The sequence below is a fragment of the Pterocles gutturalis genome, unplaced genomic scaffold, assembly GCF_000699245.1.
Source record: "Pterocles gutturalis isolate BGI_N339 unplaced genomic scaffold, ASM69924v1 scaffold51258, whole genome shotgun sequence".
Lineage (NCBI taxonomy): Eukaryota > Metazoa > Chordata > Aves > Pterocliformes > Pteroclidae > Pterocles > Pterocles gutturalis.
This window is the reverse complement of record NW_010125082.1, coordinates 8,167-24,788: the sequence shown is the minus strand read 5'-3', so window position 1 is coordinate 24,788 and position 16,622 is coordinate 8,167. Positions and strand designations below refer to the sequence as shown.

The following is a 16,622-nucleotide window of genomic DNA, read 5'->3' as shown; positions in this document are numbered from 1 at the left end:
TGTAATGACAGTGGGGACTGTCCCGACCCCAGTGCAGATCTCCTGTGCTCAGAATTTTCTTTCTGTTCATGTTTCTGTTCTGCTCGGTGCACCAGGTCCAAAGTTGACTTATGAACTCTAACCAATGCAGAATGAACTCTTGCATCCCAGCGTCCAAGTGCGATGGCTTCTTACGGAAGCAGAATGTGAGAACTATTTCCTCCCATTCAAAATAAACCTGTTGCAGACAGAATAGCATTTTAAGGACTGCTCGTCTCTCAGGCACCTTAGGAACCCTGCGTTCAATTCCAGCACAGCGTCAGTTTATTTCTTCAGTAAAGCTTCAGATTTGATCCATTCCTTGTGGCCATTCCTGACGACTTGCAAAAAGACCTTATTCCACCTCAGCAGTAGCTTCTGTTAGCAGCAAGAATGAAAATAATGTAGGTTCTTCTTCAGCTATGCAGAAGCAACACATCAGAGATAAGTATAAGCCTGCTTCACAGCTAAAAATGTCAGGTGTTTAGGTGAGAAGCTGGAGTTCAATCTCATGCAATGCTAAGTATCTTCAGTTTATACGGCTCAAGGGACCACCCTCACACTGTATCACTGAACATCCAGTGATAAGTAATCCTTTAGAAATTGGAGAGCAGAATAAATATGAGCAGTGCTTGCAGACACATTAGGAAAAGGTTGCAAAAGTTGTTCTTTCTGATGCAACTTTTGTGTTCTTCCAGTTGTGACTTTTAAAGTACCTTGATCTTCAATAAGCTGTCAAATTACAGTGGAAAGGACCTGATCCCTTCCCAGAGAGAGTTGTTTCCTGTGATAAATGTAACTGTAGCACCAAGATCACGCTATTTACGTATATTTGCCACGTCTTGATTCAAAAACTATTAGTTTCAAAATTATCAGATAAGGCCATTTTCTGGCTATGCTGCACTTGAGTCAAGTTTGCTAATTTATTGCCAAATCAGACATTTTCAGTAAATGTATACTGTGAGTTGGTATCAGATGCATCTACACATAAAAAAAACATTCGACAGAAAAGTTGGTGCAGAGAAAATAAAAATGAAAATCAATTCTAACCCTAAAATCTACATGAAGAACTTTTCTTCTCAGTAAAGCTTTGAAGGAACCGATCGGAATACAGCTTATAACGGCAACACTAACTATTCTGTCAAAGCAGCAATATCCAGAACAGGAATTCTGTCTTTGCTAACCATGCCACAACTATAATCACAAACACACACACCACCAGGACTAGCCATAGGACAGCACTAGTGGGAGGAGGAATTGGACAGGGCAGAAAAGCATCTGGGTAAAATCCTAGGGCAGCTAGTGCTCACCATGACATTTACACTTAATCTGAGTCATTCATATCGTAATCCGTTTCTTCATCCTCACTCTGAGTGGCATGCAGCATGCAGCAAGTACGGAGAAAACAAGGGAAAAGAAGAGATTGCAAGTGAGTCAGAGCTGCAACAAAGTACAGTCCACTTACACTTGAAGCATCCTGGAATGACATTTATCTACTTTTCTCTGGGATCCCCGCTCTTTGTAAGAAAGTACGACAGCAGACAATTAAGAATGAACATTACAGGTTTAATGAGAATTTCCTTTTCCAAACGTCCTAAAGTCAGCAGGTGGAAGCCAATAGTGCCATGCAACATAGTGACCATAAGTATAGAGAAAATTTAAATAAAACAGTGAAGCTGGTACCTTAACTCCATGTACTCTGTCACGGATGGGAAAGGATAGTACTTGAGAATCTAACTTTGGATGCAGACATTATGAACAAGCTTTGGTCATTTGTCCCAAGAGTGACAGGTCAGTAAGGTGGTATGACAGAGAAGAATGCTCCCGGGAATATAGGTTATCTTTCAGTAAAAGCCATTGGAACCACCTAAGTCAATGTGCCAAATGCTGTTAATTTCCTTCACTTACATGTCGTAGAAGGTTACATGGAAGTCAACTACTAACTTACTACGCAAACTGTTTTCCAAAAAAAGAAAACACACTAGAAAAAAAGTCTCTGAGAAGGAATGAAGGTGAAGATTGATTAGATGGGCTATCAGAAAATGCTTTTTCCTATTCTGAAAGTCCAGTAGTATTAATTAAAATTTAAGTGCTTGTTAATAAAAATTACATACCGGCAGGTTTTTGTTTTCCCTAACCCAACCTGCTGCAAAAGTAACAGGAAGACTTGCCCATGGCTTCTAAAAGTCAGTCCTGGTACATGAAGACTTTATTCTGTATATATCACTGGATACCAGAATTTCAATCATACGAACATCAGGAAGATCAACTCAGACACTAATGAACAGATTGCAGACTAGAGGATTAGCACTGGCTAAGAGGGAACTACTGAGACAACAGCTCCCAAGGTCCAGTCAAGATTTCTGAACACACCTGTCAGAAACCTCTCAACCAAAAAGATTTTTTTTTTTACAGGCACAACATATAGTTATATATATAAAAAAATTGATCTATTATAAACACAATATATAAAAAATGATCCTTCAAGTATTGTCATTAATTGCTAGCAACAGCTCAACCCTTCCCGGACAGAAGGAGTGAATGTTGTTTATATCTCCAACCAAAATTAACAGCAATTCTTAATTCATCACCCTGGTCAAATTATGCCCTGCTCTCTTCTCTGAAACAATGACCAAGCAGCACTTCAGTCAAGAGGTCTAAGATTTAGCTTTTCTCAAAGCTACTGAATTTACAGAGCTGTACTGCACTCTGAACTGGCTTTTGTATTTAGAGCTTAATAGTTTCATTTGATCTGTATTTTCTTTTACATTAAGGATGCAACGTAACTCTGGCAACTTCTGAAGCGCCTAAAGATGTACTGCCATTCCTTATGAAGATGTTTATTAGGTTCTAGAATTCCACATTTTATTTCAGGTACATATCTCAGCCCTAAATTACTACCACACACCTCTTTAACTTCTCAACTTTTAAAGTTTTCCTGAAGCATCCTGGCAAAAGCAGACCTTGACAAGGGCTCTGGGAAGAGCAAGCTGTGGCTTACTCTGGTTCGCTGTTTACCCTCGACTACATTAATCCCTTACGTCTCTTTGGAACTTTTATCTCAACAGTGAGAAAAGAACATACACTAATAATTTCACTAAGAATCCAACATAAAGCTTGGAGTATTTTTGTAGTGCAGTTTACAAAAATGTGTCTATGTGTAGCTGCATAACCAAGTCACAAGGCACAGAAAGCAGTGAAGTATCATCTATTTGAGGCCTCAGTGCCAAGACCCAGATCAATTCCTGGCATTATTTCAAAACTAATTTCTTTGAAGGTGATTCTTGAAAAACCAACGTTTGATGTTTTACCAATTATTTTGCATCTACATATACTAAATTAAAAGCTTTTAAGCCAACTATCCAGTTTGTCTGTAGTCACCTCCTCACACAAAGCAATAATACAATGATAAAGCTGTTTGATATTCATGGAAACGAAGAATACGCTGACGTACATAACTTGTCCGCCTCATTACTCTTCAGTTGTGTTTTTACATTTTTCCTTGTACAAACTCTTGAAAGAGAACTGAACAACATGCTAAGATACTGTGCCTGTTACAATCTTTTCATAAAGCTGGTTACAGAAAGTAGAGACCTAGGTAGAAACTTGAAAGTATGAAGCTAACAAATCCCTTCGTTTTATAACGTCTTGCACATGACTATGTTTTCCAGAGACTGCCTATTACCATCTCCATTCCTGACAGTAAGATTTCTTCAGCTGAACTCAAGCAACAAAAACAGTTTTCAGCTGAACCAGCGGCAGAATAAGGAAGCATTCAAATGTTAAGAAACAAAACCTAGAGTCTCAACGGTAAACAGCAAATATCTGCCAATACCTGAAAAAACAGGACGGGTATCAGGAACAGCAGAGAGCATTGCATTTCAAGAACTCATTTGGTGTAACAAATGCATGCAGACTGTACTGTTTGTGGTCTCTCATACAATGGATAGGGAACCATTATCAGTCATGAGTGAGGGGCAAAAAGGCAATTAATCATGGTCCAGACCAGAGGCAGGCCTAGCACAACCTAGTGAAGCCCTCACAATTTGACACCACTTCTTTAGTCCAATGTCTAGTAACTTACCTTTGCTTTTTCACTGGGTTCACTGGTTGTGCCATATGGAGTGTTATGCAATTCCTTTGAGACAACACACAGAAATTCAGCCTGATCTTCATTGCCATAGTTATAGGAAGAACCAATACTGACCAGCTGGAAGATTTAAAAAAAAAAAAAGTCAGTTCCATTTCCACATAAAACAAATTCCATAAATTCTCATCATTAGTACAAACACTCTTCACTCTTCTGACTGTTGGCTGTGCCTGAAGCATGATTCTCCACTTCAATGCAAATATGTTTTGACGTTGACTAATACACCAACACTCCAATGACAAGATAAACATAGCTTTTCTTTTTAAACATTTACAGAATTAATGATTATACCGTGAAAGAAAAGGCTACAGAGGCAGGCCAGTGGAGAAGTAGCCTGTTCCCAGTTTCTGTTACTTACTGGAAACCTTCCCATCCTCCAGACTTAGTTTTTAAAAAGTTTGTGTGTGGTATCTTAACGTGGCACAATTTAACATGTGAACGGCTGCATGCAGGAAGCACTTGAGCCTGAAGAGATACCCACCGCTTTACTTACAGAGTAACTGTACTTCTATTGAAACACATTTTGAGTGGATAAAGACAAAATTTGCATCTGATTGGAAAACGGCAAGACACAGCACGGTGGGACACCAAGATTAACATCTGAAATTCATATGCACTGCTACAAGGAAGGTAATTAACGAAGCGCTACAAGCGGAAGCCACGTATAATGAAATGTGATGTAGTTACAAGCTTCTACAAGTCTCGATAGTGAATGGTAAATGACAACTTACTGAGAAAGAAGGATAGACACAACATCAGTACTACCTCGTATGCAGCATGTTTATCAAATGTCAGAAATGCCACATAACTTGCCTCACCTTACACACAGTACACTTACCTAATGCTAGAAGCTTTATATAGCCTGCCCTTCCAAGCCAGAATCATTTCAGACATAGTTGGTTCATTCATTTTAAAGGTTTATTTCAAAAGCATGACGAGATAATGTGTGGTGCTATTGCTACTGTCACAGATCAAAGTCCTAAACATCAGCCTGTTGCACTGTATCTAAATGCTACTAAAGCAACATTAAATCTACCCACCAAACCACCAGGCACGCGCGATAAGGCTGTCCTGTTCCCCAGTCTCCATTACATCACCACAGTGCCCTGGCAATAGCCCCATGGAAAAGCCTTGACTTGCTTTTTTAGGGCAACAGCACTTGAAACACGGCAGTTATCTGTCTGAAAATAAACCACGTGCTGCCATGAGTGTCGCAGAGCCCCAAAGAGAGGAAAAGCCTTGTTAAAGCAGAGAAGATGCAGCCAAGATGAAATCTTCATACGGAACCTGTACTTGAGGGATAAGTTTATTCCCCCAACAGAAGTGGAAGGCAGACCCAGGTTTACAGCAGCTTCCATACAGCCCTGTCAGGAGAAAATAAAGCCTCATTGTACTTGTAAGGAGAGAGAGGAGAGATGCTCGGGCGCTCCAGTGCTGTGGTGAGACAGCCCAGCCAGACTCCTGGAGAGTGACAGAGCCAACGTCCAACAGCGCAGCAGCCAGTGCGTCCGCACCACCAACCGACCAAACGGAGCGTTTGGGCCCTGACGTCATCCCAGCACACGAGACTCAGCCTGCAACGAGCAGTGCTGGCCGTCACCATCCAGCACTCTCGCACCGCCCGCTCCAGCTGTGCTGTCCGGCTGCCATCACCAGAAACCTTCCCTCCCTCCTCCGCTCCTAGCGTTACTCTAGTTCTGCAAAATACACCATCAGTGACAAACAGGCTGAACAAAAATGAATGGGATAAAGACCTTTTTTCCACCAAAACCATGTAATGAAGTTACAAAACTCCAGGTTTTTCAGAAGCATCAACACATCCCCACTGGAGTACAAAGGCACCATTTATCGAGACGTTAAGTCAGCTAATCTTTCACAATGGACACTCTGCAGTCTGCACCATAACATACTTGTGTAATATGGAATCACAAAACCCATGAAGTAACTAGTTGCTTTCTTGCACAAAATGGGCTAAGAAAGTCCACTACAGAGCTGGGAAAACAACTCAGACTTACTTCATATATAGAGATGATTTGTTGATAGCTACTGACATCCCCCACTAATGCTTCATAATCCAAATAAATTGACCTTCTGCACACAAGTCTTTTTAGGAGACGTGGCAAACTGGCTACTTATCAGCTGGCTGGATAAGACTATTGGTTTAGCATTTTGCCATTATTAATCAGCTGGTGTGTTTCAAGATAAAGCCAATTCTGCAACATTAAGCACAAGTTCTTCAAAACTCCAACACGATACTCCTGTAAGCAGTTCCATATGTGTGCAACCAAGAATATATTGTTTGCACAGTATCAACAGCATGCTAGAAACTTCACTGCAGCTTTTTTGAGATGCATCAGCAGCAATAAGGGTGATGGCAGAAAAACAAACAATGGAAAACGATTGCAGATTAGAACTGAACTGTTGTGTCAGAAAGCACGACCAGAAATAAAGCAATATTTTAGCACTTTTTTCCAAAAGTCACCCCATTGTTCCCAGTGTTGGTGGCAACACTTTAAGAAGGATGCTGATAAACTGGAAGGAACTGTTAAACTCCTCCACCCCATATAACTCCATCGCCTCCCACCAAAAAAAAAAGAAAGACCCAAACCAAAACTCACATCAAATCAGAGTAATCTGAGGTCTGCAAAGCATGCATTACAGTGCATAGGAAAAGGATTTCAGATTATTCAGCCTACTGTTTCTCAGGCTTTCAGAAAGGACAAACTTTTTTTGGCTCATGGGGCTTAAACAGTAGAGAGAGATTTAAAGACCAAGAACTTAAAGAAGGAAAAAAATAACATTTTGAAACTCTGCATGTCATAGATTTGAATTATTATATATACATACATATACATGCATGTATGTATTTTTCCTCATTGCTTCCTCCCCCCCATGACTTGTTTCACTACACTCCTTACTAAAGCAGCGTGATCCTGCTTGAGCGTTCCTGTGAGCCTCAACAATGTCATAACTGAGCATAGGAAAATCCCAATGTTACTTATCACAGAAAATTAATTAGATCACTGTTTGCATGGAATAAGGGTGCTGACACTAGTAGGCTGTCAGCTGTAACTAAAAAAGGCAGGAATGGAAAGCATTATCATTATTAGTCAACGGAAATATAGTTGATTTCCATTATATTGCTTGATGTGCCAATGCAGGTCAGGATTTTCCTGAAAAGACAAAGAAATAACAACTGGGAAGTTCCTGTCTCATAAAGCCTGAACTTTCAAGTAAGAGAAAAAATTACAATCAGAAAGGGCAAAGCTAAAAAAAAAAAAACACATAGTTTGACATAAGTGAAGGTTGACAGAGACTACCTGATGCCTCAGTATGGTCAGGCTTGTTATCAAAGAGGAAAGATTTAAGAACGATTTCAGGGACAATACTGAAGTAACCTCTGAAGAGCTTTTCCTAAGTCTGTAGCTCTGTGAGAGGATACCTGTCTTTCAAAAAAGACTAAGAAAAACAGATTATAAAAGTGGTATAGCTGAGAGAACAGGTCGAATGATTCCTGCATCAAATTACTCAACAGCAGCAAAACATATTAATCTCTTCCTGTCTTAGATCAATGACTGTACATCTAAAAATATCCCGATGAATAGGCAAAATGGTTGGTGCATCACTTATAGGAACCTTATTTTTGAGGTGAACAAATCTCATGCCTAACTGAATTGAGACAGATCTCAAAGCCAGCCACACTTCAATAACTTGGCCATACAGATTTGCTATACTGGTTTAACAGTATTGATTCAGAATCTACGCAGTACATTTACAGGCCAAATTAGCAATAGTATTACCATCCCAGATAACCACTTGGAGTTGCACAGACAGCATCCCTGTCTTTCTCTGCTTCCCACTGGAGTTACTCATATTAACTAGCTCTTCTACTTCATGACTACCCATTTCCTTCTCTTTCTGAAAAAAAGAAAACAGTAAATTTCATAACAATTATTCTCCAATTCTATTTTAAATGTTCTTATACTTTGAATATTACTGCTTCTATTTCAGATACGGTGAACTCCTTGTAAACTAGAAAGCTTGTATTTTTCTTTTTTTTAATGATAAATACTAGCATTTGATAGAATAAAGTTTTTTTACAGAATCAAGTTGTCTGAATGTAAGAATGGCCTCTACGCCTTTTAGAGTTATAATGTGTTCATTCTACTGCCTTCTCAAAGGATTTGCAAAAGGCTATAAAGATACATACACACCAGCTGTTAAACTCAGCACTGATGACTGACACCAGTCTCTTAATGCAATTGTCAGGCTTCAATTCTATGAGGAAGGAAAATTAATTCCCTTTCCGATTTTTTTTTTTTAATACCTGCCTTCATTTCTTCGCTGCCCTCCCCCATCTCTCATTTTATTAAGCTGAACTTTACTTTGAGCTATCTGGGACACAAACACATGAATAACATCATACTGCCTGTACCCTACGCATCCTCAACAACAAGCTGTATTTCCTGCTCTGTTCCAGAAAGTCTGCAAACCTAGTGCATTAATTCCACATTCCAAATCTTACCTATACAACTGCAAGAATCAGACAGTGCCTGGTATATATAACTGTCACCTCAACTGGTGACAGCTGAGGTTTACAATCTAGAATTGCATGGCTCAGTGTTCATGTAAACTTATAAGCAAGGTTCTGTTCGTATCAAGTCACTTTCTTGTCATGTTATCTTCATGATGTTACACTGATCTTTCAGACTGAATAAGAATATATATATATATATAGCAAGGAAAAGAATAAGTACTCCAAGTATTTTACTGATGAAACATATTACAGAACATCAGGTTCCCAAACCAATTCACATGAGACACTTTGAAATGGAGCACAGCTATGTAAAGAATGGGAAACTCTCTCCCATGTTACTGGTCAGCAAAAAATCCTTCCCAAACTCTTGAACATTGGGAAGTAACACAGCAATTAAGAAAGCAGTGACCTGAGAGCAAGGGGAGCTGGAAGGATGAGACAGCCTAAAAAGCCAACGAGTGGAGCTATGATTCTTTATTTGGGTTTCCAGAAAATTTCCTAAGGATGGGGGGGGCGGGGAGAGGGGAACCAAAACAACAACAAAAAGCCAAAAAACTCAGGATATTCTTCCCACTTGAGACAAGATTTAAAACTGCTGGTTTTGTTCTCCCCTCACTCCTCTATAATTTATTTCTGTAAAATTCTGTTATTTGTTGTTCCAGTTTGAATATATTCCATCCACCTAAAAAAACAGTTAAGTTCTGAGTTACCAGAAGTACAGGTTTTGAACTCAGAACTTAACTGGCCATCGGGTGGGTGAAACACACTCAAACTGGAACACTAATTAACACAGAAATGTCCCTTTCTGAACCCAGTGAACTCAAAGACTTATTTACAGGGCTCCTAGGGTTTAGATTGTGCCACTTTTACTTAACAAGCACGGATCAAAGGTTGTTAACTTTGGAAGAAGATTTAAGGAAAATAAGTTACCTATTGAGAAGGTAAGAGCTCTTCTTAAGAAAAATCTTTAACTAAATAACTAGGGGGGTTTTGTTTGTTTTATTATTTTTACAACATGAACATTCATAATGTACAATGAAATACCGTGAATATAAATAAAAGCCAGTCAGTCACAAATACACACAAATTACTATGTGCTGCACATCCAGGAGTAGAGTGGAATGATTTGAAAGCAGCAGAAACGCAAGGAGGCCAAGCATACCAGTGTGAGGGCAAAAAGAATGGTGTGACACACCTCACTGCCGCATTTCTGGAAGCATCTCTCTTCCCCTCTCACCTCCCGTGACACTATCAGCAGATACTCTGAGTGCTGCGCCCGGCCACAGCCGTACTGGGAACCTATACTGACAAGCTGGAATAACCAATCAGAGCAGAACACAAAAACAAACCTTGTAAAGCTGGAGCACATATTGTTATCCAAATCGTACAACAAACAGAAGAGCTCAAACGTTCAGGTAACAGTCACTCACCACTAGACCAGGCTGCTATCCAGCCTCAGCTCTCACTCCCACACGCTTGAACCCTACGGAGGCAGCCACAAAGCCCTCTGTAATCTCAAGGGAAGGTAAGAGCAACTGACAGCAAGCCAGGAAACTCCCCACACCGCTGGGGTGTAGCCAGCTATGCTGAAAAACATGAAGTTTGGTGCACTGTGACAGGGAGTGTTATTTTCTGTCGCACTTGCCCAGTGCAGAAGGAAACGTGGATGTGGCTGGAAGGTGTTGTGCAGAGGAATACACCAAGCCTGGGCATGAAAGAGCTTCCTCTTGTTCCAGATATTGATAAACAAAACATAGCTAAGGAAACACATGAAGTCAACTAGAGGAGAAAAAGCTGAGTGCTCTAAATCAATTTTAGAAGGAGTGATTTACAGAAAATCCAAGAAAATAACCGGAGTGGAAAAAAATTGTCTCTCAATTTTCTCAACTGTCTCAATCAGCACAAAGAACTCTGTTCACACTTGCCAAACATCTAATACTTCAGAAGTTCAGAACAACCTCAGCTAAATTTCGACTTGTAATTACAAAAAATACTTTAATAATCCGTGGCAATTCCTAGCTCATTTAAATTAAAGCATAGCCTGTCGGTGTGCTCGAGAAAGATCAGAGCTTTAATTTAAGGGTGAAGAACTAGACAACAACTGCCTATTCTGAGTAAACCAGAGATTACTACTGATGAGAAGGCTCCTGAACAGTGAATTTATTTTTACCCTGCCAGTTATGTGAATAATTTTGAAGGCAGCAGCTAAATACCATTGTCCTCATACAGAGAACATATTTAAGACAGCACTATGGTGACAAACTCAGGTTAGAGTAATCATTAAAATTTACATGACTGACACACCACTGCTGTCTAAAGCCTTTGTATGTACCAATTTTGTACAGCCCAAAGTTTCTCATTAAGCAGTATTGCCAAAATATTGTTTTCTCTGATTGCCTGAAGCGGTAACAATTGAAGCTAAAAATCATCCACAAAATAACCCACTGAAATCACAAAAGTGGGGCAGTATAACTATTGGCAGTAGGTTTTGGACTGGGAGTGATATATAACTGCAGCATTCTAGCAGTGCTTTTACTCTTTCATTCTTTGGAAAAGTGCACCAGTACATCCGCTAAGTGCACCAGAAGTTTAACACCTTCCACTCCAATTTACCATATCCAACCGCATTTTACAAGAAGATTTTGAAATGTTAAGGGGAAAGAAATACCTTTGATCAAAACCATGCTCGAACATGCTATAAGGGGCACAGAGCACAATGAATATTACTGCTCTGCAAAAGCTGATGATTTCTATCCTGCCATTGATAATATGTACAAAGCCTGGTAGGTGCCACCCCAAAGACTGCTTCTGCAGGAAGCATGCTGCTGAGCAACACAGGTTTAGAAAAGACAAAAAAAGTACAGAAATGCTACAGTGTTCTCAAATTTTAGCAATAACACTGTTTAGATTATACAGAATTTTCTAATCATGTTTCAAGTGAACGATGTCTGCTAAAAGCAGGTCTGCAATACAATCAAAGGAGAGAATGCCCAGTGTGAGGTAATGAGAAGCTGTGTGTTATGAAATCATACAACTGTTGTGTTCATCTGCTTCAAACTATGTGTCCAAGAGAGCAACAAGGGGGAGGGAGGAAGGAGGGAGAAAGCTGGATGAAACAAGGACATAACGTTCAAGAAAACCACTGGAATTTTCCCATTCTAAAAGAGATTCTAAATTCTAAAAGAGATTATAATAGTTCTTTCAGCAGTTGCACTGTCAGTGCAGTATTACTCCCAAATACAATATCCCCAAAGAACACAAAGCTTTAAGACAGGAAAAAGCCACAGTATCATTTAATCTGTTAAAAAGTAAAGAATCTCGATTTTTAATGAAAGCTAGTTTCTCATGACAAAGAAGGAATGTCAAAAAAACTTTGTCAAAAAACAGTCGTGCATTAAGTGAGGGCTTTTCTCAGGGACTTAAACAACATTCAGCTCGTGGCTTGCCAAACAGGCCTGGTAACACCTGAGCCGGAGAACAGACGCTGAAGAAGCTTTCTCTGTGCTGGCTGAGTTTATTTGATTATGGCTGTCTCCATGACACCAGCACCTAACACACTTCATCAAATATAAACAAAACGTTTTCTGTTACCTTTGTGTGCCATACTTTTAAAAAATGTTTCTTTGTTGTATTATTAGAGTGAGACTGCACAGGATAAGAGGCTTGTGCTTATTCCAATCTCTCCTACAATTGGCACCAGACACTGAAAAAGATGCTGGTGTCTCACTCCAGAGTTAACGGATTCTTTGCTCCAATGCAGCAATTCTGGCAGGTGAGGAACATGAAGGATGAAGAGACCACGTAGTTAGTTTCTTACTTACAGAGATTAGCAAAGATAACAGAAAGATGATCTTGCAATTTTATAATGTATTCTTAAATGTACACACAAAGCTATTTTTATGCAGTGCAAAGAACAAAAACGTTCACGTAGCTCACACCTATCCAGCTTCACATCCACACTGGTTAAACTCAGCCTCCTATGACTGTCAGTCCTTTATCTGAAGAACCACTGTTTACAAATATAGAATCTTAACTTAGCCATGTATCTTCATCTATCCAATTTCTGAAAATGACTGCACTTAAAAAGATGCATAGAATTTACTTTATACTCCTCTTTCACATAACCGAATTTTTAGAAGGCTTTATAATTATATCCCATTTGGTTTTTTTACCTGTTCAAATTTCCAGCCATCGGACATTGTGGAAACCATTTGAGTGAGTTCCTCTTCCTGGCACTGCAGCACCCTGTACACATGTTTGACTGGCACCTTCAAGAAGAAATACAAGATTCTGAATACAGCACGGAATTCACTACGTTTGTGACTTGTCTGAAGTTGCCCTTATTCTTTCGGAATAGTAAGCAACACCACCATTAACATCTTGCCTTTTTTTTTTCTTTAAAGAAGTCTCATCTGTTCAGAATCACCTTGTAGAAGACTCAATGCTTCATGGATGTTTCAGGGACTAGAAGTGCTACTTAACAGTTATAACAAAACAGTCTTAAGATTTTCCTATCTTTCCATGTGGCAGCAAACCACATCATTCCAAATCAAAGCTGAGGTTCTGCAGAGGCCTCCCGAACTTTAAGGAATGTCTGACCATATGCAAAAAATGTCTTTATTTCCCTGTCAAAGTTTCCAATCCACAGCAATTAATAACTAGAACCATTATACCTGAAAGCCTTTGGAAAATGCTATCAGACCAACTCTGCTATCCCGCAACCCAGCTTCAAGAAAAATCTGTCCACACGAGTTTGTAATATACCCATGAAGACTCAGTTATCAGGGAAGGACAGGGTAGCAGAGTTAAAGAACAAACTTGAATACCTTCTTTACTCAACAGTTTCTCTATCATATATGCACTTTCATGGAGAAATATTCATGAAGTGCTATGAGAGGAGGCAGAGTCCTCTCTGCTACAGAGCACTACAAATAAACCGACTTTGCTACAAAGGCGTCCGACAGGAGCTAAGCAGCACCCGTATGTACGCTGTACAAACATACCCTACGAACAGCAGTTACACTATCGTTAGGCAACCTCATCGTATTCAGAGTATTTAAACATATATGAGAAAAGTACATTCTACAAAAGCTGTTTTCTAAAATAACTATTTCCAGAAGTGGTATTATGAGAAATTCTGCTATTACCAGGCATTTCTGAACAATTCTTTAGAATGTTTTCAGTTTTTGAACAAGAACTGGAACCATATGCCAGCGCCCTTTGTAAGCAGACCGGCAGATACTGGTGGTTGAGAACACTCATCTCTGCGTACTCATGGTTCCAGCTCGGCCAGCGACGGAGGCAGCCATTCTGCATCTCACTGGGGAAATGAGCAGCTACAGAAAATAAAAAATAGAACCCACCCGCTACGTGCCACAGAACAAGTAATCAAAAACACAGCGGAAAACAACCTCACCTGTGAGATTTTGCTGTCTCTTTCTCTTATTTTGTCCTTTACCAGCTTTATTAGTGATGTGATATTGTAGAATTCAGCCTCTTCCAATACACCTAGTATGAGAACAGTTTTTGGAAAGAAAGCGTAACCAAAGATTCCAGGCCAAAACCACCAAGCAGTTCCTAAGATTATCTTCTCTACAGCTATAGAAAATTATTTATTTTGCCCCACAAAAAGTTCATTTACCAACCTAATGATTCTGGCTTCCTTTGGCATGTGTCATTCAAAGTTTAGCTCATTCTGAAAAACTGTCCTAAAAAACACCTGATGAAAACTGATGCCATTTCATATACAGAATGAGAGGCAAGACACAAAAAAAAAAAAAAAAAGGAGCACAAATGCCATTCCATAGCAGACTTACGGACGACCATCGCTCAGGCCCCACCTCAAGCTGGAATACGAAAGAGAAATTCAAACAGTCCTACCAAAAAGCTCTGCAGCTGCTAGCATGCAGAAAAATTGTCTTCCTGTCATTGGAGATCTTAGACCCTAAAACAAAAGCTTAAAGATACATACCACAGACTGCTTCCATCCACACGTTCAAGCCTTACCTGTTCTCCACACATACGATGCGTTTAACAGCGCACACAGAAATTAATTTTCACATTATTTCCTGCTAATATTGTTAGACTGTATGTCTCTTTGATCTATTTCTTCAATACCTTATCAATGCAGTTTGAGTACTCTGTGGTTTAAAACAGTCATCCTCTATTACGGTAAAACTGATATGAACTGGGGACAGGGAGGGAGAAGCTGGGGGCAGGATTTATTCTTCAAGACCATATTCCACACATCTGAACATCCCCGAACTTCACTCTTACTTCTCTTTATGTTTTCTAAAGCTTGCTTCACAGCCAGTATTCTTTTGCTTGAAGAGCACTAAACCCAAATATTTCACACAGTCATATAGGAAAGACACAAGACTACAGGATAAAAGGCATCTCCCCTCATGTCTGAATATTTGTGTTCCAAGTGGGGACAGGGGTTGTTAAATCAGGAGTTACACTCAGAACACTCGAGCACCAGCATGGACTGTAACTGTATGATACTCATCAGCTTCGCCTGAAACCGTCAAAAATGCTACACCTGTTAAGATTTAATGTCTACTTGTAAGTTACTTCTGGTGATTCAAGAGCAGTGAAATGATAAGCAAGCGATAAGAAATCAAGAGATTCAGTAACATCTTACCTTCCTCAGCTAGGTCCTTGTTAATAACCAGTTTCCCGTGTCTGAGATAGTTCAGCACTGGCCCAAAGTAGGTCGGGTCTCTGTCTATTAAATAGGCACCTGTTTCATCCTAGATTAGGAAAACAAACAAACAAACAAAACAAAACAAAACACACAAAAAAAACAAAACAAAAACCCCAAAACACCACAAAAAACCACAAACAAACAAACAAACAAAAGCCAAAAAACCCACAATGATTTGAACATTCAATCAGGAATTGCAAGCTAATATTCATCTTGGCATCTGAATAGCAAGCAGGTATTCAGACATAGCCACATCCCTCAAAGCCAATTTATTAAAGACATTAAAAGGAATTCAGCAGTGCGGTTGTAATTGCATCAGACTGAGCACTCAACTCAGTCACGTAGCACACAACTTCTCTTACATGATCCCCCCAGCCCCCTATCAAGAGATTGACACTGTTAGCATGAAAGAGCTGAGCAGTGAGAACACTGAAAACTGAGGCTGAAAATAACACTTAAGACCAGGAAACCATCATTTCGCCTGGAAACCTGAAGAATCAAAGCAAAGGCTACATTCCAGTGAGGTTCAGATACCAGCTGTTTGCCTTGGTTTTTTTTTTTTTTTTTACATTAAAGACAAACAAACTTATCTTCTTTTTAACTTCAACACTTTGCTCAAAAAACTTCTGGTTTTGCCTTAGCTCAGCTGTGCTAGTGCTCACATGGTACTGAGAATAGCTGTGTGCCCAGCAAGGGCTGTACCTGCATCTTCTAAAAAAAAAGTTTCCTGAAGATGCAGTTCCTACCTACCTTGTGCAGACAAAGAAGAAGAGAGCACAGCATTTTGTGGAATGCAAAACACAGTTCAATACATTTTCCTGCCTAGCTGATATTCCTGGCAAAGAGATAAAGGAGCAAAAGTGATATTTCCCACATAATTCAGAGTGTATGCGTGAACACCTGTGACCGATGCAGCGCTGACATACTTTGTGCTGGCCAGAGGTCTAAGGAAGATTGGTAAGACGGATGTCTAACAGATCCACTGCTCCTTTCTACTATGAAGTGGATCACTGACAGTATTAATCCTTTAATACCTAAAGTTTTGGTGCAATAGAAATCCTACACATATATAATGGAAAGATGTGGCATTACCCCAAATACTTTTTTTTCTTATTTCTAATATTCTACTAGTTTACAGGAGCTACTAGAACGGGATCACTACCAACAATCCTAGCTAAATTTGAATTATTCTCCCCAAAACCTACATGTGA

The 16,622-nt window shown here is 39.6% G+C and overlaps 1 protein-coding gene across 1 annotated transcript; it reads right to left on the bottom strand.

The window, feature by feature from the left end:
* Positions 1-4,102: 4,102 nt before the first annotated feature.
* On the bottom strand, positions 4,103-15,457 carry LOC104465386 (BTB/POZ domain-containing protein KCTD5; the record flags this gene model as incomplete). Its single annotated transcript, XM_010078409.1, has 4 exons — positions 4,103-4,228; positions 12,878-12,973; positions 14,122-14,213; positions 15,349-15,457. Coding segments are annotated over 4 exons (423 nt in total), but the record flags the coding sequence as incomplete, so codon positions are not given.
* Between the last annotated feature and the right edge of the window lie 1,165 nt (positions 15,458-16,622).